Raw genomic sequence first — 27,470 nt, 5'->3', positions numbered from 1 at the left:
TACATGCTATGATCACTGAGCTGTTGAAGCATCCTTCCAATAGCAAAGTTGGGAAATACTCTGAAGGCATTTCTCCCTTTTCAGGACCAATTTTTGTGTGCTTAAAACTCGATATGTCAACTGAACGAGAGAGCACATGCAATCCCCGCACAGGTTTCCCCCCCTTTGCTGGGTAAGGAGCAGTGCTGAGCCCAGCTGCTGCGCCGTGTGAGGGGCCACCAGGATTCCAGAGCTGTCCCTGCCTGCGACAGATTCCTGCAGGTCTAGTCTAATAAAACAGCTGGACCCCAACCAGTCCGACTGGGGGATGACTTCCTAATGCTGTTTCTGGGAGCCCCAAATTTTGTCGTCCTTATTCCTTTGAGGCCAGTAATTAAAAACTGTCACTTTAGGGCAGATTTCTGGCACTATTAATAACAGCAGCATAGAATGCCTACAAATTAAGGATAGAGCTACTCATATTTTTCAAAAGCAAAAGTAATTTTTTTCCTTAGAGAACCTTTATCTCCATTTTCAGTGTTTGTCAGGGAGCTGGGGAAGTTTGCAGCTCACAGAACTGCAGTGCAACCCACTGTAAACCAAACTGTATCTAGATTTTTGTTACTGTGGTTATGTTACCATCAACGAAGCTAATGGTTTAGTAGGAGAATTAATTGTCAATTTGTGGATCTTCTGAACAAAAGTCTCTTCAGAGATAACACCATTTTCCCCTGTACTGCTTTTTTCTTGTCCATAGGCTCTGCTAGTTCTATTTGGAACACCAGAAAAGTGTTAATAACTTCTGTAAGTCAGTCTGACAGCGGCATTGTCATATTAATTAATCTGAGTGCTATATTTAGGACGTGCAGAACAGGGAAGATGGTTCACTGATCTCTCATTGGTGAACCTGTCATCTCCAAGCACAACTGTTCTGCTTCTCAAATGAAACTGAGATTTATTCCTGGGATTTACCAGGCCACTTGTGCAATCCCACTGATTTAGGTGGGATCGTGTTCCTTCCGAGTTCTCTCTGACATTGTGGAAGGAGAGAGTTGTCCCCCAGGTGTTTTCACCCAGGTCCCCCTTTGAGTCTGAGCATCTTGCACTGTTTTGGTAAATGCCTGTTAATCAGCTTCTCTCCAGGCAACAGTCTGCTCTCCAGCATGAGCGTGTAACTGGAGCAGCTACATTTTGGATGCATATTTGCTGTTTTGCTATTCCAGATCAAGTGAAAGAAAAATTTGGTTCATACTGTGTGACTCGAGGTGGTATTTTATCATAGAGCAGCATGATGTCTTTATCCTGCTAATGGCGTGAAGGCTGGATAACGGTCCATTAGCACAAAGTCCAGTAATCCACGAACGACTATTGAGTGATGAGTCTGCAGAGTGGTAATCACCTAAAGTAGAAGGCGTAATTAGCAGGAATCCTGGACCAGAAAGATTGTATGGCTTAATTGATTTGTCTTTCATTCATGACCAGCCAGGGTTAATTATTTTTCCCCACAGAAGCCTTCAGGGCTTCCCGTTTGTCTCCTCAACCTAAGCAAGGCACTGCAGTGACAGTTACTTCCACTGGAGTATCTGGAGGGAGCTGAAGTCCTGGCTGGGTGGTGACAGAGGTGGCAGTTCCCGACAGCACGATGTGCGCGTGTCCCCAGGAATTAGCACGTCGCTCCTGACCCTTGAGAGAAGTTGGTTTCTTATGGGACTGTGCTGAAGGGTCGATGGAGCTTTTTAAGGCTTTGCTTTTTGTTGGTGAGGCCCCTGATCCTGTAGGTCCTGCCAGAGGGCAGTGGGGTGGGTGGGTGCTGGCCCCGTTCCTGATGGCAGCCTGGCAGGTGGGATTGACCCATCCTCCTCGCTCTTCTCGGAGAGACTGGCTGGGACTGGGCCATGAGCTTCGGGCTTTGCGTGACTAAGTGAATAGCAAACAGCTAAATTGGGACTTACCTGTGTCCGAGACCGTCTTTTCTCCGGCAGATGTAAGGAAATTGTGCTTGTTTAAAATTTTTTTTACACTACTGGGAAATTAGGAAATAAAATCTAATGTGAACTCTACGTGGGATGGGTACTATCTGTTAGCAGGGAAGGCACTGTCATCCATCCAACCCCTTGTGATTTGCTGACATTTCAGTGTTTGGGTTGCACGCGTCCAGCTCTAGTATCTATTAATACAAATTTTTGCTGTGTTTTAATGATTTTTTTTTTTTTTTTTTTGGTAGTTATTACTATTATAGTTTCGTATTCTGAGATTGAGAACGTGGCTCTTCAGGGAGCAAGCACACAGTGCTGTTGATTAGCATATTGTTCTACATTTATGAATGCTAATAATCTGTAATCGTTAATCAGAAAGGAGCTGCAGCATGTTTAGCAAATAACTGATTTTTGTCTCAGCAGCTCTGGAAGTAGCTGTTCATACTCATTAGAGTCAGTTACTTATGCCAATTATCTTTCCTTCTTAAGTCCTCTCAGAAATACAAACCTTTTGTTTAAATTCGGTTTCCATAGTTGTAATTAATTCTCTCTCTTAATTTCTCATTTTATGTTCTGGCCTCTCCACCTCTTCCCAGACCTGTGTCAATAGGGACTTGGCCGCTATTGGTAGGATGTCATATTAATTCAGTCTTCCTTATATTATCTAAACTGTACTCTTTCATTCGGAGCAGTGGACTAATTCAGTAGTATCAGGCTTGCCTGGAAGGTCACGTTACAGTGGCATAGTTATTATCTGTAATTGAACTTGTAATCTGGAAGAATTGCTGCACCTCAGGTGCAAGCCAGACAGATAAAAATATCTCGCTGCATCAGTTGGTGTTCTTAAAAAGCGTAGGAACATCTTTCTCTGTAGAGACTTGAGGACTGGAAGTGTCTGCAGAGGCACACAATATGAACTTTGCTACTTGACTGTGTTCATTTTTGGCATTTCTTTCATATCCTTCTGGGACTTGCATTGCTTTAAGAACCTAAATAGATGGTATTCCATTTGTTCACCTCCCGCTGAGGTGTTTAAATGCAAGAAACTCATGTGGACTGCCTAACTAAGAGTGTTGAAGCTCTGTGTTTATTTAGAATAGGTTAAACATCTTGTTTTGCATAAAAAAGGAAAGAAACACCCAAAAAACCCCAAAACCAACCAACCAACCAAAAAAAAAAAACCAAAACAACAAAACCAACCAAAGATGGGAAAAAAACCCTACAACAAAAAAAAACAACTTGGAGCAGAAACACTCAGGTGAGACTGCAGCAGCGCAGCTGTAACCTGTTGGAGGGCACGGTGCCTCTGCGCGGATGTCAGAGCCTCCCCTGGAAGCCAAGCAGAGGGGGCTTCTGTTCCAGCAGCGAGCAGGGAGGGGGTGGAGGAGGACAAAGCATACAAGGTACGGCAACAGGAGGGCACCTTGCTTGTGTCGTGCATCAGCTGAAGGCAGATGCGATTTTGAGTGTCGTGGAGTAAGGTGAAGGTGTTAGCGCTGCGAGGCCCAGGCAGTGCAGTTCTGGTCAGCGGTATTCGAGCAAGGGGAGCTCAGGAACAGGCAGAGAAAAGGACTCCGGGAGTAGAGACGAGATGAGTCTGGTTTGTTTAGCTTGAGGAATCAAAGACTGAGAGGGGATGTGGCTGCTGACTATAAATGCATTGGGAAGGGAAAGCTCGGGGAAGAAAAGGCTTGTTTGAACTGATGGGGAAAGTTGGCACAAGAGCAAATTGAAAATTGTTCATGGAGTGTATAATTAGACACGGGAAAAACTAACGTACTTCGAGGGGCAGATTGCTACGTTTTATAAAAATTATTAAAACATCCTATCTGTGCTCTTGCTCTGAAGTTGTAATCGGTAGCAAGCAATATATTGACTAATGTGTATATAAGACTGGAGAACTATTTACGTGGTCCCAGTTCAGCTCCTGTGTACAGTGAACAGCAAATGCAAACAGCAGTGTTCCCATTCTGTTCTGGAAAATGCTGCTGTACACTGATCAGGCTGCTCTCTACCACATTATAGTGATGCTTTGAGACACTTGCATGTGTCTAGGCAAGAAAAAGTATTGATACACAACCGTGTGCCTTTCCACAGGGCTTTAATGGGTTGTCTTTGAGTAATGACTGTACATTCATGTGTGTAATGCAGAAGTACTATATGCATCAAAATTGCCTAAGGATTTCTCATAATTTTCTAATTTTATTAGGAAAAGCTGCTAATAGTTGCATTTGCAGGATATTAAAATTATCATCTGTTTATGTCTGAAATGTTTGGTTACAGAAGTGGAGGTTGCTGCTGTGTCTTGTACTCTAGGGAGTCTTATCTGCCTAGAAGCAAAAATGTCAGTTGTCTTCGGTAACAGCGAGATACAGCACTGTGAGTGCACACAGAGAATAACAAAACTGAAGACAGATCTGGGTTTAAGCTATTTTAGCAGTTTCTGTAGAATAGAGCAGATAAGCAATTATAATGTTTGGAATAGCCTTGAGGACTTGATGAACCCACTTTCTTTTCCTTCCTGTTGCAAACAGTGCCAAAATAGAAATTACATCATGCCTCTAAGGCTTGGAAAAAGATTTTTTTTTTTTAAATTTTCTCGGTGTTTTCAAGCTGTAAATGTGAATCATATTTTGTTTGTTTGCTGGCAATAACAATGTGGGAATGGCTGCATCGTCAGACGAAACATCCATCTACTTTGCTAGCAGATGTTTGGGGCTGAAAGGGGAAAAAACCCCAGTGTGTATGCAGTAACCCTTCCCGTGGCAGAGGCTCCCAGTGCCTGCTGGTCAGCAACGTAAGTACTTCCCCAGCCAGAAGATAATTGTGTTTATTTACTTCTGATAAGTATTCTTCTGAAGTTTTTTGAAATTCATTCACACTTGTGACGATCTGTGGGAATTAACTCCAAAATTTGATGTTGGTTGGTGTAAGCCTTCTGCTTGAAGGGAAGCAGTAATTTCATGCAACCGTGGGGCGTTCAGGCTGTGGCGGGTGGAGCAGGTTTGGTCGCTGGGTCGCTTCACCTTCGCAAGATCATTGACTGGATGTAGTGAACCAGGGGCCGAGGCGGTAGTGCCACCGTGGATATCAGTATTTCCACTTACTTCAAGTGGCACTTTGAGACAGGCCACTTAAACATTTGTCTCATGCTGACACTAAGCAGACAATACTTTTCAGTGCTTATTTTGCCGTCCAACCATGTGTGGTGAGCTGTCCCTCCCAGCCACCAGCGAGCTTGCAGGGGAAATAGCTGACTCTGCTGATGTGGGTGTGTGCTCTTAGTCTCTTGTTGCAGGAATATCCAGCTCACCCTTCAAAAGGTTCTTCCAGATCACTTACATACATACGCATATCCCAAGTTGAGGCAGGGGAAGAGAGACATAGTTCAAGGCAATTGCTTATTTTGAGAGATCATCTCAAAGATTTCCCAGATGTGATGGATGACACTGTGCACCTCTTTTATTAGATGAATTCCTGCTGCTGTTACACAACCAGTTTTGGACAGCTTCACCAGAGGTTGCTTACAGCAGGTGTTTCTGCAGTGCTTTTCCATTCATTTCAGTCTCAGAAGCTGAGCTTTTGTGCAAATTCTTGTAGGATTTCTTTGCCTCAGTGATCTTGAACTTTTGTGCCCAATGGATGGGAACATAAAATGCATTATGTTTTGGTTGTGTTTTTTTTGTTTTTTTTTTTTAATACAGTAAAATGGTCTATTTTGGTTATTAGAGCACAAGAGTTTGGGGGGAACAATATTAAATCTTTGCTGAATTGCACGTATTGCTGATGGGCAGAGCTTTATAATTAGCTCTGCTGAAGCCTCATGCAAGCCCTGCGCTTGAGGCTACAGGGCTAAAGATGCCAGATGTAGACTGCAGAATTCAGGCTTGTATCTTAATAGTCAGCTTCAATGTAAGTTTTATAATGCTGCTTGGGAAAGCAGGACAAGTTAATAGTGCAGTGACTTCTATTTTGTTTTTTCTTCTGATTTATGTAGTGAAATATCCACAATTAGTTCCTTGAGACAGCCAGATAAAAGTAAAAAACGTATATGCAACAACGGCATTAAAGAATTTATTCAAGTTCACATAGATCAAAAAAGTGCCTAAAATACCAGAAGACCCTGTGTCTCGGTGCTTCCGTGAATGTGTAACTACCTGGAAGAACCCCGTGTCTATCCCTAGACGCGTCTTTTGGTGAAAGGAGGAGTTTCACCTGTGGGATCTGTCTCACGCTGGTGTATCGGGTGGTTGAGTTCTAATGCCAAGTGGTTTTCCCCTTACATCTTCTTATATTTGTCAGCTTTCCAAAGAAGCCTGTCTTCATTAATGACAAATGAGTAGAGCTGATAAAAGCTTTAATCTGATAAAAATTACAAGTTTCTTGCACAGCTAATATAAAGTTTTGTTCATTGCTAGCTGACTTTTCACAAGGAGATTGTGTTACGGTTTAGGTCTAAGATTAAATTGGGATGATGATTATGAGGATGTTGTTATCTTCTTATTTCATTATCTAGTTACTGTAAGACATAGAAGTTCTCTAATCAGCTTTTCTTGCTTTTTAGCAGAATTAGTCTTTGTACCAGTTTCCATCTATTTTGACAGTGAAAAAGAAAAAACCGACGAGCCAGAAAATTAATATTCTTCTGATGCTGTAATTGCAAAACTGTTAGTTAAATTATATTCTCATTTATTGGAAAATGAGTATATTGCAGTAGAACTTGCACTGCCCTGTCTCTGCCCAGTGGTCTAAGCCTTGTGAGGTATGGTTTTTAGTGTTCAAAAATTTGCCTTCCATTTTTGGCAACTTGGCAGAGCCTGACACTTTTGGTAATATGCTTTTTGTAGATGTGGCTGGGGGTGCGGCAGCTGCCTGGTGCCAGGGGCAGGTTCTGGTGCTGCCAGGCTGTGGGGAGGGACGGCAATGTCCCGTATTTTGGGGAGCAGGCGGGGCTTGAAGGGGACCTCGGCGTGAGCTCCTGTGGGTGCAGCCCTGCGTGGCCTCTCTGCATCCCATCCAAACCGTAGCAGCAAGCACGAGGCAGGATTTTTACCCCGGAGTTACAGGTTCAGGTTTGCTTGGCATACATGCATCTTCCAGGCATTTGAAGGTTTTTTTTTTAGCTGGGTTTGTAGCCCAAGAGACTGGAGCTGCTTGGGGAGGAGGAACCAGAGCACAGCGAGTCCCGCAGCTGTCGGTCCTGTTGGTCATCCATTTTGCTGCGGGAATATCTGCTGGTTATCCTGCGGGCTATTCCCTTGCGGGGATGAGCTGGAAGGGCCTCGTTGGTGGGTTTAATTTATCTTTTCTTCCAGGGAGTTAAAAATACCGGCGTTGGTTTGGCAGCCTAAGACAAGCCAGCACCATTTCATCCCTCATCTTGGCCAAAAGCTGTGAGCTGAGCTACAGTGTATTTTAAATTAAAATGTACGTGTAGCTGTGTGCATAGAAGAGAAGAATTACAGTTTGCAGCTATTATAAGAAAGCCTTAAATCCCCCTTTTTAATCAAATTACAGGGATGGTGCTTTGATACTGTTGGCTTTGCACCTTGGAGGTACTTGCTGTCTTATCTGAAAATAATTCCGGTGGTTTAATGACAGAACTTTGTTTTGAACAGCAAATTAAGATGACTGGAAAACAATATGAGCCTGGAGGAGATGGATTTTGAGTGAACATCTTTTTTAATAAATTTTAGTGCTTTTGTGGCTGAGATTGTCAAAAGCTATCGTTGAGATGAGGCTTGGAGGATGGTTCACGTGTTTCTTGAAACCAGCTTAAAAAGCTGAAAAACCCCAGATTTAAGCATGCAAGGCATTGGCAAAGGTCTGCCAAGGAAGGGTTTATGGGGCAGAACATGTAAGCAGGAAAAATAGGCATACAAATGAGTCTGTTCCCTTTTCTGCCAGACCTTATCTTGGGTTTGTGTGATACCTATGAAACGGTAGTGGCTGTTGAAAATACGTTTTATGGTGATCATTGATGTTAATCAGATACAGGTAACAGAATAATGCTTTTATATTCTGAAAGCTTGCTTGTCACCATCAACTCAGAGACTTGGGTGGAATTTTGCGTGCTGTGGCTCTGCAGAGCACTCCCAGCAGGAGCCTTGTGATCCCCCTGAGAACAGGGGATGTATGTGAAAGCAAAGCAAGCTGGAAAGACATGAGGGTTACTTGGTTACCACTTAAATAAGGTGTAGGTGCAGCGGTATGAAGCGAACTAGTTGCCTTTTGACTTTTCCCTTTGCAGACAGCCAAACGCTAACACAGTGTGCCTTCAAGGACACACCGCTTTCAGATTTTACTCTGACTGACAGGGCTAGGGATTGGATGCACTACCTGGCTTGTCAGTGAAGAGTTGTCACGTAGGTTTATTCAACTTTCAGGGAAAAAAAAAAAAAAAAAAAAAAATCACTGTTTTCATACCATTTGGCATATGTCTTCTGAATTACATAGAAGTCTTCATTTATTTGCTGTAATGTTCTTGCTAACCCATACAGTGTGTTCCAATTTCTAAAGGCATATAGCATTTAAGCACTTTTGTTTTTAAAAATTAACTTTATTTTGAAGACAATACTAAAGTATGTATCAATGGTTGGGCAAGTTTTCCTGCAGAGCAGCTTTGGTGTTAAAGATGCCTGTGTACAACTCCACTCATAATTAATAGAATGGTAGGAGTGCGGAGTAATTTGCATTTAACACATTATCAAGTGCAATCTGGTAGATCAATAATTAAACTATAGCGTGGTGACAGTTTATTTTTGTTGTTGTTGAACTGCAGGTATAACACATCAATTAATTTGAATGTAAATGTATTGATAACTATCTCTAGAAGCTGCAGTGTGAACAGAGGTGCCCACTGCTGGGGCAATGATGTAGCTGTTCCATGTCCCTTGTTATAACTGAGAATGAGTGACACTTGTCTCTGCAGAGCGTGACTTCTGCCATGTCCTGCCATCCTCGGCTGAAAGTGTGATTAGAGGCACAAACTTTAAGAGCAGAGGTTTCATTTTATAGGTTGCTGGATATAGTCAACATACATCTTAGTGTGCTGCGATCTATCGTGACATGGTGACGGTGGGAAGTCTCGCTATTTGTGTTAGCAACAGCTAAGATCTAATGATATTTCTCAGTAAGTAAAACGTGTCAACTCCACTTGTGTCTTGTCTCCCATCTCACTCAAGTTCTACAGGCGTGTAGAACTATGGGGGAGTTCGGTTTTTTTTTTTTTTTTTTTTTTCATTATTTTTCCTCCTCTCAAGTCACAGTATTGTGTAACTTCTTCCTTACATGCGCTAGACAAATTCTGTCCTCTTTTATTGCTGTCACAATCTTTGAGAGTACAGCTGGGGATTCCTTTGGTGCGCTGATGTAAATGTCACTGTGTAAAAGCCAGCTGAATAGTGAAACAATTAGGAAATGCAATAAATCAAGGATGCAAAGCATAATATATGGAGCCTACTTTATTCTTGCCATGCTTTCCAGCACTGTGTCCCCTCGGGCTCCGTCATAAGTAATTTATGTAAGTCTGAATGTTTCTGCCCGTTGTTCCACACTGCCTATAAACCTACTGATTGCAGTAGCATCGAGTTGGCTTAAACCAGCACAGTATTTAGCCAGTGGCGTGGCAATTTCTTACAGCTACTGGGAGAGTCAGTGCTCAGCATCTCGCAGGGGACTACTTGTTCTTATGAAATCAAATGCTCAGTGATGCACAGACAAAACCATTTGCGTGCTTTGTGCTCCAACTGGCCTGATCCTGCAGAATGGCTCTTCCCCTTCCAGTTGGTGACCGAGGCGGGAGGAGGGGGCACAAAACCTGAGGAGGAGGAGTGCGGTCCACAGAGGTTCGCTCCTTCCGCCTCGCAGAATCCCGTGGCTGCAGACGCTGGGAGTTAGTTTGGAGTGAGGGTGGTTTTTCTCTTCTGCATTCAGGCTGCGTCACTCTCCCATTCTGTGCCTGAAGTATGGTAATCCGTTCCTGACCAGCCTCCCTAGGTGCCAGCAGGATTTCCTTGCCTTTGCCTAGAGAGCTCTTCTTCCCAGGCGTTACGCGCGCTTAATGCCTGGAGCGTCTTAATCGCCGTGCTGTGCACGCACGTCTCACACCAAAAGTAGTCGCTGCTCCTGCGTTCCCAGAGCAGCAGCAGCAGCACAGAGCAGATGCTTCCAGCTTCCCTCTCGGGCTGTGCATTTCGGTTTTGAAGAAAGTTGCCTACTATTGTCTCTGGATTTGTGCTTTCCTGCCTTTGTGTTATGGATCACGAAGATTTTGTTGTTCCTCGTCAAGAGCAGTGCTGGCAATGCTCTCCTGTACTTCCAAGGATTGCTTTCCAAATGTTTTAGCTCTGGAGACATGAAGATTAAATTGAAGCTTTACTGCAGTGAGAATTTCCATTCCACTTGCCAATAATGCATGAGTTACAAATTTAATGGCAGACCTTGAAGTATATAAAAATTTAAGTCCCGAAAAAGGTAAGAATGTTTGAGTTTGGGGTTACTGTAGGAAGAGCTCATAACATTTCTGGAAGTGCTTATAGAAAAAATCAAGTAACTATTGTTATGATTTCTAAGTTACATATACTATTGATGTGGACATTTTTAATATGAAAACTGTGTATATGTATTTCTGAATATTTAAGAGGAAAACTTGGTATTTTTGTATTGACTTGAAAGTACATTTCTCCAGGAGAACATGTGGATTGTCTGTGAGGTGCTGTTCCTATGATATGGACAAACTACACTTAGGTGTTATCTTAGATTATTACAAATCTATTTGCTTTTAAAAAAGCCCCCGCATTTTGGACCCTTTCATCTATTGGTCATTTTGCTGTGGCATAGCTTTCTATAGAAAAGAGTTTCTGTTTGTTTGTTTGTTTTTTTTTTCTAGTAGCATGTATAAATTGTATAACACATATGCAAATGATGTGTAAAATTCTGATCAAACAGCATTGGATGAGAAAGATGTGTCTTTTCAAGAATTGCAGGAGGATGATACAGAAAAAGAAGACATCTTGAATAAGTTTCTTCAGTAACTTGTAGCTTACAGTGTCTGGTTTTGTTCAATTTAAGTGAGTGCTGTGTGGATAGTGATAATTAATTTAAGCCTCCAAGTGGATGTAGAGTAGATGCTGCAGAGGGAGGGAGACATCATGGTAGATAAAGTTGATTTTTGAATTTTGTTTCTCCTTAATGATGTTGAGGTTATGTTCTTTTAGAGAGAAAATTTACAAAATACATTTAGCAAAGAGCTGGCTTCTCAAAATCAGGTGGTTCGGAAGACATTTTTTAACAAGATTATCTATAATTCAAAACCCAACTAATCTAAAATTAAGCCACTAAAAGTCATGGATCATACTCTGAAATATCATTTTGTCCACTATGAAGCATGTTAAAAATATTTAAGGGCAGTGTTGGGGTTTGATACATACTCATTTTTTTTCTTTGTGTTTAGCATGGATGCTTTTGTTTGATAACTGTTTTTTAACTAGGGAAAGTTACTGGAAATAAACACAGCCACAGTATAAGAAATTGAGACTATTTTAAGAAAAAGTCAGTTATTTGTATATCCTCTCACGGAAGGGCCTTCTTTGTCAGAGTTAGTGTGCTACAGTTCCAAACACGGTATTTTTATTTTGGAGGTTTTGGTTACACAAAACTCTACATTAAGCTTTGATGCATATGGCTAGGTAAAGGAGACCAGGTGTTACTCCATCTGCTTTCTGAGGCACAGAAGGTAATGGATATGTTCCCATTTAATAATTTACGAGAGCTAGCTTATTTGAAGGGCTTTTTTGGAACAGTCCTAGAAGAAGAGCATCAGGTTTTAATTTTTGAAGCTCGTGTAAATGTGCGTGCACGTGTAAATAAACGCATTTCACACCGAAGTACTCAGCTGATGGCGAAATTCTGTTGGAGGGCATCTCGCAGTCCCTTTTCGTTAGCCAGCCACACAGTAGCAAACTCCAATTTTCTGTTAACTTTTTTCAGTTAGTAGTGCGGCCGTGCCTCTGGCTGGGGGATGCAGGGGTGGCGAGCACAACCCGCTGTCTCTCGCGTTCCGCTCTGGCCGCTTTGGTGGCGTTGCAGCAGTGTGCGGGGGGGGTGGGTGTCACAGCCAGGCTCCCGGGGGCAGCCCCCCACGCACACGAGGGGCGACCCGGCACAGGCGCGGGACGCTGCGTTCCGTCGGCATGAATAAATGCACGTGCTGGGGTGGTGGAAGAAGGCGGAGTACCTGCTCTCTCCCTTATTCAGCCTGGTGATGGCTTTAGCCCGCCCGGCGCCGGTACCGATAACGGGGGGGTCGCACCCCTCGCCCAAGTTCGGCGCCCGGGTGCTGGGCTGACTGGGCAGGCCTCGCCGTGGCTGCGCAATGAGCGCTTGCAGGAGGCAGCGGCTCGGCGCCTGCCAGCCGCTCGGCCGTAAGTCCGGAGGCGAGGGGGGAAAGGCGCTGGGGCTCAGCGAGGTGGCGGCGGCGGGGCGCGGAGGAGCGGGCCGGGCTTCCCTCGGCGACGGGTCTGGGGTCTTGGGCTGCCGCGTTGTGGTTAGGTGGTGGTCACAGCGTCAGCAGAACACCGGGGGGGCCGCAGGCGGCGCGGCGAAGCAGAGGAACAGCAGTGAGCTACGTCGTGTTTCGTTCACACGGACTATCGCAGCAGCCTTTTTTGAGGTCGTTATTACTGCTCCTTTGGGTCTCTTGTCTCTTTATATCTATCCAACCACCTGCAAAATAAGTTAAGTGTAGGCTTGAGAATAGTGAGTGATATATAAAGGAATTAGCTCAGGATGGCATACTGGTCTGAGTGGATTTTGAAGGCATCAACCTCCTCCTGTGAAAAACTTGGTCTTCCGCAGGTTTAATTCCAATAATAGCTCAAATCTATCCCAGCGTTATATGCACTTGCAATAAATCAGCACGTGCCCACGGCAGCTTTGAAAGGTTTAAAGCCTCTGGGTTGTTTGGTGTGTTCTGAGGATGGTACCCGGCGTGAAGTGGCACGCCTCACCTGAGGTTTCAGAGGATGCTGGAGCTGGATGCTGGGGGCATTGAGGTATCTCATGAGGGGAGGTGTCTAACCTGCTTCTGCAGAGCCAAGGGTGCTACCAACTAGTAACTAGGTCATATGCTTGGTAACTACTTTGTATTCTTTTTTTTTTTTTTTTTTGGTGCTTATGAATTAAATATACTCTTGTTTCAACAAATCTGCAGAACACCATCGTTGTGTGAAACCCAAAAGGTTCTTAGGATTTGCTGAAGAACTGTGCCTTTCGCCTTTCTGCATCTCCGTGGCATAAATTTAAAACAGCGGAAGCAAATCTTTCCCTACTTTGAAGACTAAAATGGCCAAATACTATATTCGGATCAATAATAATGGTGTCGGTGTTGTGGCATGCAGTAGCTTGGTGAAACCAGGGGTTGGTGAACAAAGCTGGCTGAAAGAAAAATTTACAGCTTTTTCCAGCACTGAGCTTACCTGCAAGAGGAGATGCGTGTGGTGGTTTTTCCTCTTTCCCATGCATTTTGAAGTAGTCCCTTAAGAAGCTCATGTCTTAGAGGACAGCTTGTTAGTACGCAGGCAGCATTTTGTGCTGGTGTGTGTGCTTCAGTGACCGAAATTAAAGTTATGGAAAACCATAAGCTGTCTTTTTTTTGTACAACTGGCAGGAAACCCAGCTGTAGGTGCAGAAGTTTGTGCCTGTTCTACATCAGGTTATGGGTATCCTCAGTAGTACAACAGGTAACTGGTTCAGATGCATTTTTGTATGTTACCGGTAGAAACATTGATCAGAGTGAACCTCAGATGCACAAGACATCATTATTTTCAGTCATAAAATTACTTTGGTGTTTGAGACTGTCAATTTATCGTTTGTCCACAGATGACTCACTGTTGGTGACTTCCACCGAGGTAATTTGAGAATAGAATAGGCAGATGTGTTTCTTGAGCAAAACGACTGTTTCTGAGGAGTGAGAATAAATTTGTTCATCTCATCAGTTGCACTGTAGTCTTCATTCATTACATTCAAAGGTTAATTAACTCCACCTTCAGTTTTACTCTGCTTTTTCCCTCTCGCTCTCTACTGGAGCCCCAGCTGTGGATTTATGTGGCAGCCTGGGGGGGAAGCAGTGCTCCCTCCAGCCTAGCTGCTGTCACAGCCCAGTGTGACCAGTGTCCTCCAGGTCCTGGGGACTGGATCCCTCTCCCACTCGCTTCATCCTGCAGCTACAGCTGCTCTTGTGCCCCGTGATTTATTCCCCTCACCGGGCTGTGATGCTGTGCAGGTGCCAAGATGTCTGTGACATATTGCTGTTTGCTGATAAATTTGCCGACATCAGAATTCACTGTTTGAGCAGAAGCTGGGACAGTTTATCCTCTGCACGCTTCCCATGTGGGGACAGGAGCAAGCTTTGGGAAGGGTATTCTGGTGGAGTTTTTCTGTATTTGTTTCGTTGGAGAAGTTAAGGAGGGGAGGTGGCGGGATATAAAGGAATGACATATTTTTGAAGGGGCGATGAGGGGATCTGACCCAGCTCAACATGTTGTGGTGTGGGAATTGTATTTCATTGAAGTCCTGGGTAGTACGTAAAGGATCAAGGAGCAGGGCTGACATTTAAAGCTGTAGAGGCAGGTTTAGAACAAGACATGCTTGGTTCTCAGGTGTATGATCCTTCTTTATGTACTTAATGATTTTTAAAGGGCAGACGTGGGATTCTGGAAGAGAAAGAGCTTCCCCTGTGACCTCTGCCTCCAGAGGTGTAGCCCCTGGGATGCCTTTCAGACCGTTCTTTACCGGTTGCTGTGAGGCCTCGGAGGAGCTCCTGTCCTCCTCGCTGCTGAGGAGCTTGCAGAGGTGACTCGGCTGAGCTCCTCTGAGTGAGTTATTGCCATCCTTTCTGGTACCCGAGCAAAAGCTTGCCTAGCTAAGGGGACACCCTGCGCTCTCCTTTGCAGACACAGCTACAGAGCCATGTCTCGTACTCCTTGTGAATGGTTGTGGCAGCGTGAGGGTGCTGCTCTAGGAGCCAGATGCCTCTCTGGCCTTTCCTTGTCCTGAAACCTTCTCCTGAGGCTGTCACAGCGGCACGGACAGACCTCTCCGCTCGGCCTCCTTGTCGGCAAGTGGTGTGGAAACTCTCCTCCTCCGTTTCTTCCTGCCTGCCGCCGCTTCCAGTTGCTCTCTAGTGTCATAAACAATTGCTGTGCCCTCCCTGCTGAGGGACCCTCACGCAATAATGAGGATTAGGATGTGCAAACTTGTTAACTGTGTTTGCTTAATAAATCTACGTCCCTTGTTCGCTCTGTTGATGTGACAAGGTGCCTTGGCGGTTGGCCATGTCTGTGGTTAAATGATTGCGCTTTTCCGTGTTGATAAAGGACTAATTCCATAGTCTTAATGTCTTATGGTCCCCAGTCATGCTGGGTTGCAGTGGCACCAGAGCTCTCAAAATGAACAGCTTTGCAGACTGTTTCTTGACGATAGAGGAGATCTCGGAGATATTTATTGTATTCCAGGAAGCAGTAGCAGTAACATTCCCCTCTAAGCTGTCACAGGGTCTCTTGGCTCTGTGTTGGCAGGCAGTGGCCTCTTGAAGGTGCTTTTTTATGGACAAGAATTAGAGCTGTGGTCCCGAAGCCTTGTGACCACTCGGGACCTCAGGAGGCTTCAGCAGTGTACGTGTCCAGCGGGACTGCGAAGAAGCTGCATCTGCTGAACGATCATCAGTGCTTTCCAAGGTGCTGCTTGAAGGAAACCTGGGCTAATTTCCTCAAGATAGTAATTTGAAGTCTGTGGAGCTAGCAGAAGGAAGGTATCCTTCAGCAGAGGTGGAAAACATGCATTATTCATTGTATCTGGGGGCTGCTGTCTCGGACTTCAGCTGCTATACTGAAGTGTAGATCTCAAAAAGGCGATCACGGGCCCTGTAAGGCACTGTCCTCGCAAGTCATTTTCTGCATTGCACAGTACTCTGTAAAAGTCTCACTGTAGGTACAAAACTTATGATTAAAGACCATTAAAACTCTTTGGGAATTATATTGTAGCGCCAGGTCTTTGTTTTGATGCTTTTGGTTCCTTTCTAATCTCTAAGTACAAAAGAAGAGACGGCCTTACTCTGGGAAAGGACTCTGGGTGCTCCCATGGCAAGAATAATTATTGTCAAGGATCAGCTGTGGAGAAAGCATATAGCAAAAACCTTTCACTGGTAATACGCAAATACGATGAGTTAGTGATCATCCTGGAAGCATTAAACCAGTAATCTCAATATGCTAGGCTGAAACAGCAGTTACTATGAAATATGTGTTACTCAAACATAACTTCTGGGAGCTACTACTCCAAGTTGTTGGTTTGGTTGGTTTTTTTTGTTTGTTTGTTTTTTTTTGTTTGTTTGTTTTTTTTTCAAAGAAAAAAAGACAACACCAGACAGCTCCCAGTCCTACAAAGAGTTGAAACTATGTTGATATATTTTGATGTGGTGTTTTGGTTTTGTTTGTTTGTTTTCTTCTGGATAGTACGTGTTTATATTCTTAAACTTCACCTGTTTTTTTTGTTTGCATATTATTTAGTGAATTTTCAAGTGTGAGTTATTTTTCAGATTTTACAATTTTCTTGATTGTCATTCACAGTTGTTTTGAGTAGTCACAGTTTGTGTTTGGCTGGTTACTCTGCTTGTTTTGATTCTCTACCTTCTGGAGGGCTGAAATGCAATACCTGCATGCTTTTCAGCTGGGCCTTACAAGGACTAGCACCAGCCTTTGGTGTCTCTGTTTTTTTACTGTTTTTTACTGGTGTGCGTGGCTTCCTTGAGGATTTTTGGAGATTTGCAAAAGTGTGGGAGGTCGATCATCTCATGTCTGTGGACTTCACAGAGATTATGATTAAATCCACAATAAGAAGCTGAATGTCAAATTCTGTAAGGTTGGAAGAGTAGTCACAAAGCAAATGAAAATCTGGCATAAAATATGAGATATGGCTATTAAAAATGGTCCTGACTGGAGCTGTGGATTCCCCCACACCTGCATCTGTGGTCTCTGCTCTCCTGGGTTTTTTGGCTGTTACGGAACAAAATATCAATCACCAATTTGATGACATCAGTGGTAAGCTGTGTGGTGCACTGGCTGTTAGTGCTGTTCTGTGGGATTTAGATAAAATGTGCTCTCTGGGGGATGGAGGTAGGGAGTAAATGGCTCCTAATGGCATTAGCGTAAAGGCAAATTTACAGCATAGTCATGTCAAATAAATGATGCAAAATAGGGTGATGAGAATTGTTCAGGCAACTGACGATGTTGTGTTTTTTTGTTGGTGGTTTTTGGTTTTATGATTGTGTCCAGAGTATCTTCACTACTTGGATCATGATAGTTTAATTGATTACTGTTCTCTAGTTTGGGGGGGGGGGTGTGTGTGCTTGCTTTCTTTGCACAGTTCCTCAGTGCGTGTTTCTGGGAATGTGCATCTAGGTCAGTAAAAAAATGGACTCCAAGCTGGATCTGGGTGCATGATGGCAGGGATGGGAGCATCCACCTTTTGTATAACAGCCTCACTGAAGAGTTCAGTTTCTGGAATTTTGGTACATGTTGGAGTGAGAGCAGTTTCCCCGAGGGGAGGAGCAGGGTCCTGTGCTGGCTCCGGGGACGTCGTGGTACCGTGAGTCGCCGGACGGGTCTGCAGAAGTCCTGGCCTTCGTGTGGGTGGGAGCAGCACGTGGTGGGGCTTTTGGCTCTTCCCCCTCTGAAAAGGGAACAAACAACATATCTGCCAAGTATATAGTAAAACCAGAAATACTGCATGCAGGGGAGAAGAGCTGATGTCGCAGATGAAAAAGTTACTTTTGCATTTTATGGGTTTCTTTTATCTCCTCAAGCTTAATGTTGGCTTAATGCAGCTTGCTGCATATAATTTAGAAACACAGTTTATATCCTCTTTCATAATTATACTTCTCATTGTTTGGTAATGCTCTTTATACCTTATTTAATCTTTTTGTTTTGTCAGACAGCTGTGACATTAAGTCTGTAAAAGCAAGACATGAGACCAAACCTTTTTTCTTTTGGTTGCACGTTGAAATATTAATTTCTTAACATATTGTAGTACAATGGGGGAAAAATAAGAATCGTTTTTGTGGACAACAGTAAAAAAATTTGTTTTGATCTTTGATTAAAAAAAAAAAAAGAAATTTGTCTTGCAACTTCATTGGTGTAATCTTAATACTTGGTTGTAGGACATTGTTCCTAAAGCTATTAAATATATTCCCATTTTACTGTATTTGTTTTGTTAAGGGTTGGCTGTCTTCGTTTGCTAAGGGTTTGCTGTGAACACTTGAGTTGTTGTAGCAATTGAACACACTGGCTCTTGCAAAAATAGGTTTTCCTGGCTGTCCTGAAATTGAATTAATAACTCATTGTTTGAAGACCTACGTACACATTCTTGTGCTATCTCAGAAGATGGTAGAAATGGAGGTGAGATTGTGCTCCGGGTGAGCTCAGTGCCTGGGGGAACAGGCTGCTGTCACTGAACTGAGGACAAGCGTGGAAGTTATTTAGTTGAAACTTTGCCACGTGCGTGGGACTTACTGCACAGGACCCACAGAGTTAAGTGTGGGGGGCCTTGAGCTTGTTGTTGTTCAAACAGTTAACATCATCCCTTTGCAAGGAATGGTTCTTGAGGGCAGTGGTGGAAAAAAGAATATTTTTAAAGTAAAGTCCCACTGAAACTGCCTACAAAAGTGAAATAAACCCCTGTTCACCCAAAACCTGTATTCCATCAAGATTTTGCTGTAGGCTCTTGGCAATAGAGAGTTTTGCTACTAGTGATTGGGCAATGGTATTTTCTTGAATAACTAAAACCCCGAATAAGGCAGCAAAAAATCTCAAACCCGTTCGTTCCTGCTGTTGCTTGCTTTTAGGGTTCCGTGGCAAAGGAAGGGCTGAGGGCACGGCGAGGCCGAGCGTTCAGGAGTTGGGGTAACCCCGAGAACCTCGGCGCAGCGTTGGGGCGATGGGGCAGCTAGTGCGCGCCGAGCGTCCCAGCCGGTGTCTGCCCGCGGCCGGCCCCACTTCCAGAGTGACCAGCGTATTTATTTAATCACGGATGAACACCTTTTATGGGGAGAGGATGTTGTGATGTGCCCTGTGTGTCAAAGTGCATTTCTGTTTTACTGGAAGGGCTGCCTGGTATTGTGTTTTAATTCCCTAAGGATTTTCCTTCTAGTATCGACTAGAGGGTCCTGCATGCTTTAAAGGCTTTGTGGTAAAGCACGACAGCAAGCAGATGTGCACGTCATAACTATGACTGTTGAGAATTAAACCAAATTAATTACAAACGATTGAAAAACAGGGCTCGTCCAGGGAAGGGCTGTTAAACCTGTGAAGAGAGCTGTAACTTTTTTGTGAGAGATTCTTGCAGGGTGCAGTGCTAGGCCATTCCCTGGTTATTAAAGACCTGATTGCACATGGGGATAGATTAGAGCAGAGCTGGAAGGAAGGTAGGGTTGGCTGATTTGGGGCGGATTAGAGTGCTTTTTGAACGTAAGGCCGCGTATGGTTAGTGGTCAGAGTTCCAGCTTAGTGTTCCCAGGCAGCAGCTTGATTTATTCAGCAGCGAGGAGCAGTGTTGTCAGGTAGAATAAATAGCATCTGCCTAGCGTGCAAGATTTCAAGTAACATCTGGATTTACCGGGGGCTTGGATGGCTTTTCTCCTGGCTTCAGAGGTCTACCATGTGCTGGGGAGTGTGGCCGCTTCAGAAAAAGTCCAGCTGGCACAGATGGGTTTGTATCTGGTTTAGCGTTCGATAGAGAAGCAGCCCCTTCTGAAAAGGAGATGTGTATAGTACTAAGAATGATTAGCATCGCTTGAACTGAAAATTAAGAAAGGCTCTTTGAATTCAGGTCTCTTTTGCTTCAAATAGTTGTGTGGAGAGGAAAAAATAGACTGGTATTACAGTATTATGAAAACCTATTAAACTACAGGATGTCTGTTGAGGTGATTTTAGACTGTCAAGAATAAGTTTGCGTAACTGGAAACAGAAGTGACTGTAGTTGGTAGATTTTTTTTTTTCATTTGGAAGTAAAGCTTTAAATGTACAATGCATAAGCATAATACTTTGTTTTAACTTCCAGATTGATTGACTTCCTTTGTACTTGTAACACACAAACTACAGTGTATTCTAGTTGGACTTAATTAATTTTCAGACTTTGGACAAAAAACGCACATCTAGTCTTAGTGCTAGAAAATACCATATAATGGAAACCATGTCTTGCTTTCTCAAATTTTAATATACACCTGCACTGAGGAGCTGCTTCATTTACTCAGTATTTGTGGTTTATCTAGAGGATTAAATGCTTTTCTGGAACCGGTTTTCCTATTCCTTAGTGAAAGCATTCTTGAATTGCTCTTCTGGAGCTTTATTCTGAACTGCCTCCGTTCAATAACTTCACCCCATTCAGATGCTAATGTGCGGCGTCTCTCTCTTGTTCGTGTCTGGCTAGAGACTGAAATTAGCATATTAGGAATAGATTTGAAAAAGACTTTTTTTCTTTGTGTGCTTATATTTTTATAAATAGCTTAAAGGGGAGGATGGTGTATTTTGTAAATGGTTTGCAGAGCTGAAATCCAATGGGCCTGTGAATGGTGTGGCATTTCTATTACCATAGTCTGTTCTTTGAAGTGGATTCTTTTTGTTATTAACACCTACACAGTGGGGATGAGGCAATGAACTTTCTTACACATTTACTATTCTTTTTTAAGGGGTTGTGGTCTGATGGTATTTTCTTGGAACTCGAAAAGTGCAAGCAGAAAAGATGCTGCTTACTTGGGCACTAGACTTATTGCAGATGGCATTTGAGAAATGGAGATTGTTGAGGTATTTTCCAGGAACTGGATTTCTTTCACTCTTCTCTATTTGTGAAAAAAGTGCTTTAAAACCAATTCCGTATAACTTTGATTCTGAATTCTGTCTGAAAACGTGTGTGTAAAATGCATCTGTATCAACTACAAATGTGATGTAGAAATGTTTAGGCAATTGAAAATTGTTTTTTCTCCCTATGGTTTTGTTGGCTGTAATCATCTGAGTGTGGCCCGTTTTCTGCTTTTCTTACATTAAAGAAAATGTAGCCCTCTTCTGCTTTTTGCTAGCAACATCTTAGTGAAACAAGTTGTTTTTTCTTTTTTTTTTCTATGATAGATGAGCTGATGATAATAGAAAGACTTATGTGAGAATTAGTTATTTTTGTAAGACTTCTGTTAACAACTGATAGCCTTAGGTGCAAAGCAGCAGATTTTCTGCTTTGAGTAGCTTGTTGCTAAAGCTCTTCCTGAGCTAAAACCCTGTTGCAACGGAGCGCCCTAATAGCGAAATAAAAACTGGTGTGGTTTGTATGCCAGGCTAATGTAGCAGTTCACATCTGCGTACCCACGCACGCCGGTACAACCTTTCCTTATGGAGAGCCGTGTTGCGGTGCTGGAAGCCAGGGCTTGCTTGTTTGTTAGGTGTGAATGCAAGGCAGACTTGATCTAAACTCAGTTCCAAAGTGAAAGGCTCAGTCTGCCAAGAGAAGGTGTGCCTCTGTGTGCATATGTAACAAGTTTTTGAGACGTGTTTTTGCTTCAGTTACTCTTCCTTCTTTCAGGTTCTGAGTTTTCCATCCCTCGTGGTGTAAAGGCTTGTCTTCCTGGTACTTGGTGCATCTTCAGAGATACAAGTTAAAACTGTTCTGTCAACGTGTGGATACTGTATAACGTCTATTTCTAGTTTGATATATTATCCCTTTTTTGGCTCATCTTAAAGCACTTCCAAACCTACCTATTCATTTGGCATGTGTGATGATTCAGGGAAGGCCATGTATTTATGGACATAATAAAGGATGAATTTGTTGCATTCATGCACATCTGTGCTGTCAGAAGAGTTTGGTCCCGTTCAGCTCAGCTCGAGTCCTCTCATTCCTCCGAGAAGGAAAACAACTCAGGAAAAGCACCGCTTCTGATGCGGTTATTTGCTGTGGAGTTTGGCTTGCCACCAAGAAGGCCTTTGTGCGAGGGAGCCCCGGGGAAGCTGGTCCGTCCCCTGTCTGAGTGATGTTTCAGATGCTGCTCGGAGTGCGTCTGACCCCGGGGCGCTTTGGAAGGAGCAGCAGGCTTGTTCCCCCTCACGGATGGCCTCGGGGTCGAGTGGCTGTGCTGGAAGACATGTGCTGGCCACACGTTTGCTGCGGGGATGGACCGAGCAGGGGGTGTCAGGAGCTGAGAAAATAAATCCTGGCTCTGACAGGGAGGAGCAGGAGGGCGTACTAGGCTTTGTTGTGATACCAAGAGGAGCACTGAAGAGAGAAGTGGAGAAGAGAAGGGTGATGATAAGAAATAGGGAGACCCAAGTAGTATTTGGGAGCCAGCCAGAGTGTAAACAAATCATCTGGGAGGTGAATTTGGAGTGATATCAAGTGAGGAGAGGCTGTGAATGGATAAAAAGAGGAGAAGGTAATTTAAGAGCATGGATATATCCTGAGATCAAGAGGAAATGTTATCTTGATCGTAGCGTTTGGAAAACTGTAGGAGGGAAGATGTGAGGTGAAAGGGAAGAGATGGGTGTATTTTAGTCAAAGCATAGAGAAACAAAGCCTTATCATCCCGGATGGGATGGGTGGATAAAAGGAAGAAGTCATCACAGTATGTGCTTGAAATTTGGTAGAAGGCTGGAGAGAGTGTAAATGTGTGTGGCAGGGAGGAGGGATTGTGTTATTTATAATTCTGTCAGCAGTTCTAACAGTGTCAAAAGCACAAGATAAAGCTAAAGGATTACAGAGCCCAAAGGAATGCGGAGTTTGAATGATCATCTCGCCATTCAAAATTTGCAGAGTGCTGGGATTTGAAATTATAGTACTGTGTATAATAATATAAAAATACTTAAATGAGATAAGCATGGAATTACTATAAAATATTTTCCTTCAACGTATGGTAAAGTTTTCTTTGCTTCCTTTGTTGTGAAGGTGTTTTGACAGTTGATTTTTTTTTTTTTTTTTAAGTTTCCTGTGTGGAGAAGCTAGTAGTGAAGAAGAAATAGTATGTCTCACACAGCAGTGACTAGTTTCTGTCTTTTAAAGGTGCAAGTAAAAAAAATTATATGCTTGGCAGATGTTGGAAAACTAGTAAGTAAATTTATTAATGGAATTGGATGGCCATTTATTTGAATTTATTCTGTTCTGCTTCACAGTTGAAAGATGCATGAGTGTTATGCAGTCTGGGACTCAGATGGTTAAGCTGAAGAGTGGAACCAAAGGACTAGTTCGTCTCTTCTACCTGGATGAGCACAGAACCTGCATCCGTTGGAGACCGTCCAGAAAAAGTGAAAAGGCAAAAAGTAAACTTCTAATATTTCTTTTTCATTTCTGGGACGGTTCAGTATTAGAATGTGAATTACAGAGGGATCAATTAAATAAGTGCTTTTTGATACTTATTTTAAATGTGATGTGATACTTTTGTGAAGGTTTTCAAGAGTGTGAGTAGAGTTTAACCACCTAGTAAGAGTTCAGGATTATGAAAGGAAGGGGAGCGTGGGTCAGTCAGATGTCAACATTTTCCATACGTTTGTATGAATTACAAGCAAACTGAGGAGGGACTTGATAACAAACGATGCAGAGCTCTTTTCAATGTATCATCACAAATTTATACGCAGAATCTAGGAGAGTTTAGTCAGAGGTTTCATCATCTTAACTGTGATGATTTTCTTTAGGCATTATTACATCTTGAAGTTATTGTGTAGCGTTATTTCTCATTGGAACTGTTCCGGCTGCACTGTTTTAAATTAAAAATTCAAATTAGTGGTTTCTTGAATAAAATAAGGACTAGAAATTCATAGAATTGTCATGGAGGCTTTAGATTAGAAACCAGAAGTTGGGAAGGCAGATAGTGGCAGCTGAAGTTTCTGGGCCAGCGTGCGGCGACTGAGCGGGGCTGTGTTGAACAGCACAGCTGTTGGGTGCCACGGCACTGGGAGCCCTGTTACCCTCACACAGCGATGGCTATCCCTCTCTCCCTGCTGTAGAAAGCACGGCTGTGGTGGGACCAGTCCCTCTGGAGCTACGCAGTGTTTCCCTGATGGATGGAAGACACTCGGTGTCTGTCTCCTCGTGCTCCCTTCCCGGTCGCCTGCGCTGCCTGAATGTAGCAGGGGGCACTCGGAGCTGTGCCCGCACTGCCTACCTTCATGCAGCTGTACTGTGCACAGCAAAAGACAGCACACTGGCCAAAGCAAGGATAAAAACTAGATATCAAAAAGCGCTTTTGGATGTGAAGATGTAATACTAAAAAAAAAAAAAAAAAAAAAAAAAACACAACCCAAAAAATTAATGACTCTTAGCCTGAATAATTTAGAATTGCTAAAAACACAAGGAAGTTGGGTAGTTATCCAAGCACGTCAATGTTGGTTTCCCTTTTCCCCACAGTCGTCATTGATTCCATTTACAAAGTCACCGAAGGCCGGCAGTCTGAAATCTTCCACCGCCATGCAGAGGGGAACTTTGACCCAAGCTGTTGCTTTACCATTTACCATGGCAACCACATGGAGTCACTGGATCTGATTACATCTAACCCAGAGGAAGCTCGCACCTGGATCACAGGGCTGAAATATTTGATGGCTGGAATAAGTGATGAGGACTCTCTTGCTAAGCGACAGAGAACACATGATCAGTATCCTTTCAGGAGCCCGAGCTCCAGCTTCTGCTTCAGTATTTCTGGCTTGTTTTTTAGTGACCAGCATAGGGTGTCCTTTCACCTCCCGTTAAGTGACCAAAGACCTTGCCATTGTTTGCAAAGGAAACTTGAGTAATGGGTTTGACATGGACACTTATCTGTGCAATAAAGCATCAGCTGTGCCTTAGGGACTGGATTAAATTCCATTGGAGTCAGGGGATAGGCTTGCATTTTGTTTGTGAAATTCTTATGGAAGGGTCAAACCAGTCATTTGTTTCTCTTAGTCAGTGTATGTCAGATATGTGTGTGTACTTCTCAGCCTCCATTGATTGCCAGGAGCACAGATCTTTAAGGTTCTGTAAATGCTTGTTGTGGTCTAATAACCAGAATGAGCTTCTTGGAAAGATCATGTCCATTGAATATCTTCTTGATGTGCTTTCTTTCACAACAGTGCTGACTGGTATGTTAAAAACAAATAAGGTTCTTCCCCCTAAACCCAAGCAAACAAACCAAGCCCACCTTGATTAAAATTATAACCTGTCTCTTCTCCCACACAGAAATACAAAGTGGTCACTTGTAAATACTCCTCCTGGAGTATATACGTACTTCAGATATTTTTAATTCATGTTTTCAGTGTTTAATTCTGATACAAGATAGGCACAGATCCATTTGGGGAATATATTGCATGCTCTGTTGCACACCTACTCAGCTTGCTATATTTATCCACGACTTTTTTTCTGAGCTGTACATCTCTGCTGTATGTTCTCTCCTGGTGAAACATCACTTCAAGTCTTGTTTGTGTTATCAAATATGGCAGCTGGGAGACTGGAGAAAAAATGACCCTGTACTAGTTCCATCTAGTGCTAGAACTTGGCAAAAGCTGCAAATGGATATATGTGCAAAGAGGGACTAAAAGGTACTGGTTCAAAAGTGGAGAAGTTCAAGCAGAATGAAGGGAGAAGTGGAAGAAGATATTGGAACAAGCCCAGTAATACTTGAAAACTTAGAGTATGTTCTCAGAGGAGAAGTTAGTAGCAGAAATGTAAGTGCAAAGGGGCTGTTAATGTGAATCTAGCTGTAAATAACTGTCATAAACCAGCACTAGTTTTAAGCATTTGAATGAAACCGTAACAAGAGCAGGGGGGAAAAAAACTGGTTCAGTGTTACCTCAAAACCATGTTAACCTGCAGAACATCCCAGAAGAGGTTGTGTTAGAGATGGGCCATATGCTGTGCGAAGAATCACCTCTTGTTTTCTGAATTTGACAGCTTCTAGCTTTATTTGATGCCATTTTGCCCTTATGAGGGGAGAAACGGCAAATGTATGAGTGCTATCCATTTTCTCTGTGTGGCTTAAGATTCTGTGGAATTGTTGCTGCCCTGTGGAAGATATGGCACAAGGTGAGGGCAGAGGTATTGGAGAGAAAGTGGTGGACAAAGAAGTTGTCCAGAGATGGAAGAGTTACCAGTATACGGATGAAAGAGCTGTGTGACAGTCCTGGAGGAGTGAGCATGGAAAACCAAGAGTGGTTAATTTCTAATGAAGTTCTTATGGAAACCACAGGTTGATAATCATGTAGTTGGGGCTGGTTTCACAGATTATTCCTTATTTCAATCTCTTGCACTAGATTAATGTCATCCCTGACGCAAATGGCTATTGAACTTCTTTCCTTTGAGACGAGTCATGAAACCAGTAGCCCCCAGATACAACAGTCTTAGTCGCACCAGGTAGGAGGTACAACAGCAAATTTTACCAGAGGGTATACAGTAAAAATGCTTGGGTTTGGCATCAGCATGGGGAGAACCATGTAGATAGCACCCGATCTTTGCCAGCGAGGATGTTATTTCACAGTGTACCCCAACAACTCTAATGCAGGCAGTGGGGGGGGTCTCAATTCAAACAATTTGCCCAGAGGTGCCATCTTGAAGATGACATCTTTGTGAAGGCTGGGTTGAATAATTCCCAGTTCTTCTCCTTGGAAGATGTTGAGGTCCTCTGCTAAGGATGGTTATCCCCCTGCCCAGAAGAGCTGGGGCAGGGTCTTTTTCTCCCAGGTTCAAGCCTTGTCCCTTATGCGCCCACCGGCTCTGCCTCCCCTCTCCGTGAGGAAATCATCCTCTTGTACCTTTCCTTGACGTGTTTGTAGCTGGGTCAAGCAGACCTTTGAGGAGGCTGACAAGAACGGAGATGGCCTGCTGAATATTGAAGAGATCCACCAGCTGATGCATAAACTGAATGTTAACCTGCCCCGCAGGAAGGTCCGGCAGATGTTTCAGGTTGGTGGCCTCTGACACACAGCGTTGTTGTGGTGAGACAGTGCCAGTTATGGTCTATTTTTCGGACAGATCCAGAATAAGATCTGCAACTTGGGACTTCAAACTCCGTCCTTTCCAGAGCCTCACAGACTATTTCCAAGTCTTACATTTTTGTAGACAAAGATGCATCAGAACACTGTATTAATGGGATGAACTCCATAGAAGACAATTCATTAATATTACTTTTTCATATGCATTATTATTTTCATCTCTCTGAACTGGATCGTTCTATGCTGGTAGTGATGGATGATGAAGTTACTGTTTCTATTGAAATTTTTTTTCATTTCCTTTACAGAAAATTACTTAATAGAAACTAGCTTTATGAAAGGAATTTGTTTGCTTGTTTGTTTTTTTAACAACTTCCTCTTACTTAGCCAGAATCAATTTTTCACTTCTGTTGTCTGAAAACAGTTACCATTTTCCACCAGCCCTGGTCCTTACTGTAGAAAAAGAAAGATAAGCCAAGGACATAATGGAGAGCAAAATAAAATTTTCTTAACTCTTCAGAAACAGTACCAGCCAATA

The 27,470-nt window shown here is 43.2% G+C and overlaps 1 protein-coding gene across 6 annotated transcripts in view; it reads left to right on the top strand.

Annotated features, from left to right (window-relative positions):
- PLCH1 (phospholipase C eta 1) overlaps positions 1-27,470 on the top strand; it is an 84,060-nt gene that overhangs the window by 15,646 nt on the left and 40,944 nt on the right. For 3 of the 6 annotated variants that reach the window (XM_042799736.1, XM_042799710.1, XM_042799704.1), the window contains exons 3-5: positions 23,153-23,299; positions 24,384-24,627; positions 26,777-26,906. In XM_042799736.1, coding sequence (XP_042655670.1) covers positions 23,153-23,299; positions 24,384-24,627; positions 26,777-26,906 — 521 coding nt within the window. Of the gene's footprint in view, positions 1-9,803; positions 10,431-19,553; positions 19,716-23,152; positions 23,300-24,383; positions 24,628-26,776; positions 26,907-27,470 lie in introns of those variants that run through there. The other 3 variants (XM_033000089.2, XM_033000088.2, XM_033000087.2) reach the window with 2 other exon arrangements.

This window comes from Tyto alba, unplaced genomic scaffold (assembly GCF_018691265.1).
Source record: "Tyto alba isolate M040663 unplaced genomic scaffold, T.alba_DEE_v4.0 Super-Scaffold_10, whole genome shotgun sequence".
Lineage (NCBI taxonomy): Eukaryota > Metazoa > Chordata > Aves > Strigiformes > Tytonidae > Tyto > Tyto alba.
This window is presented reverse-complemented; position numbering and strand designations above follow the sequence as displayed.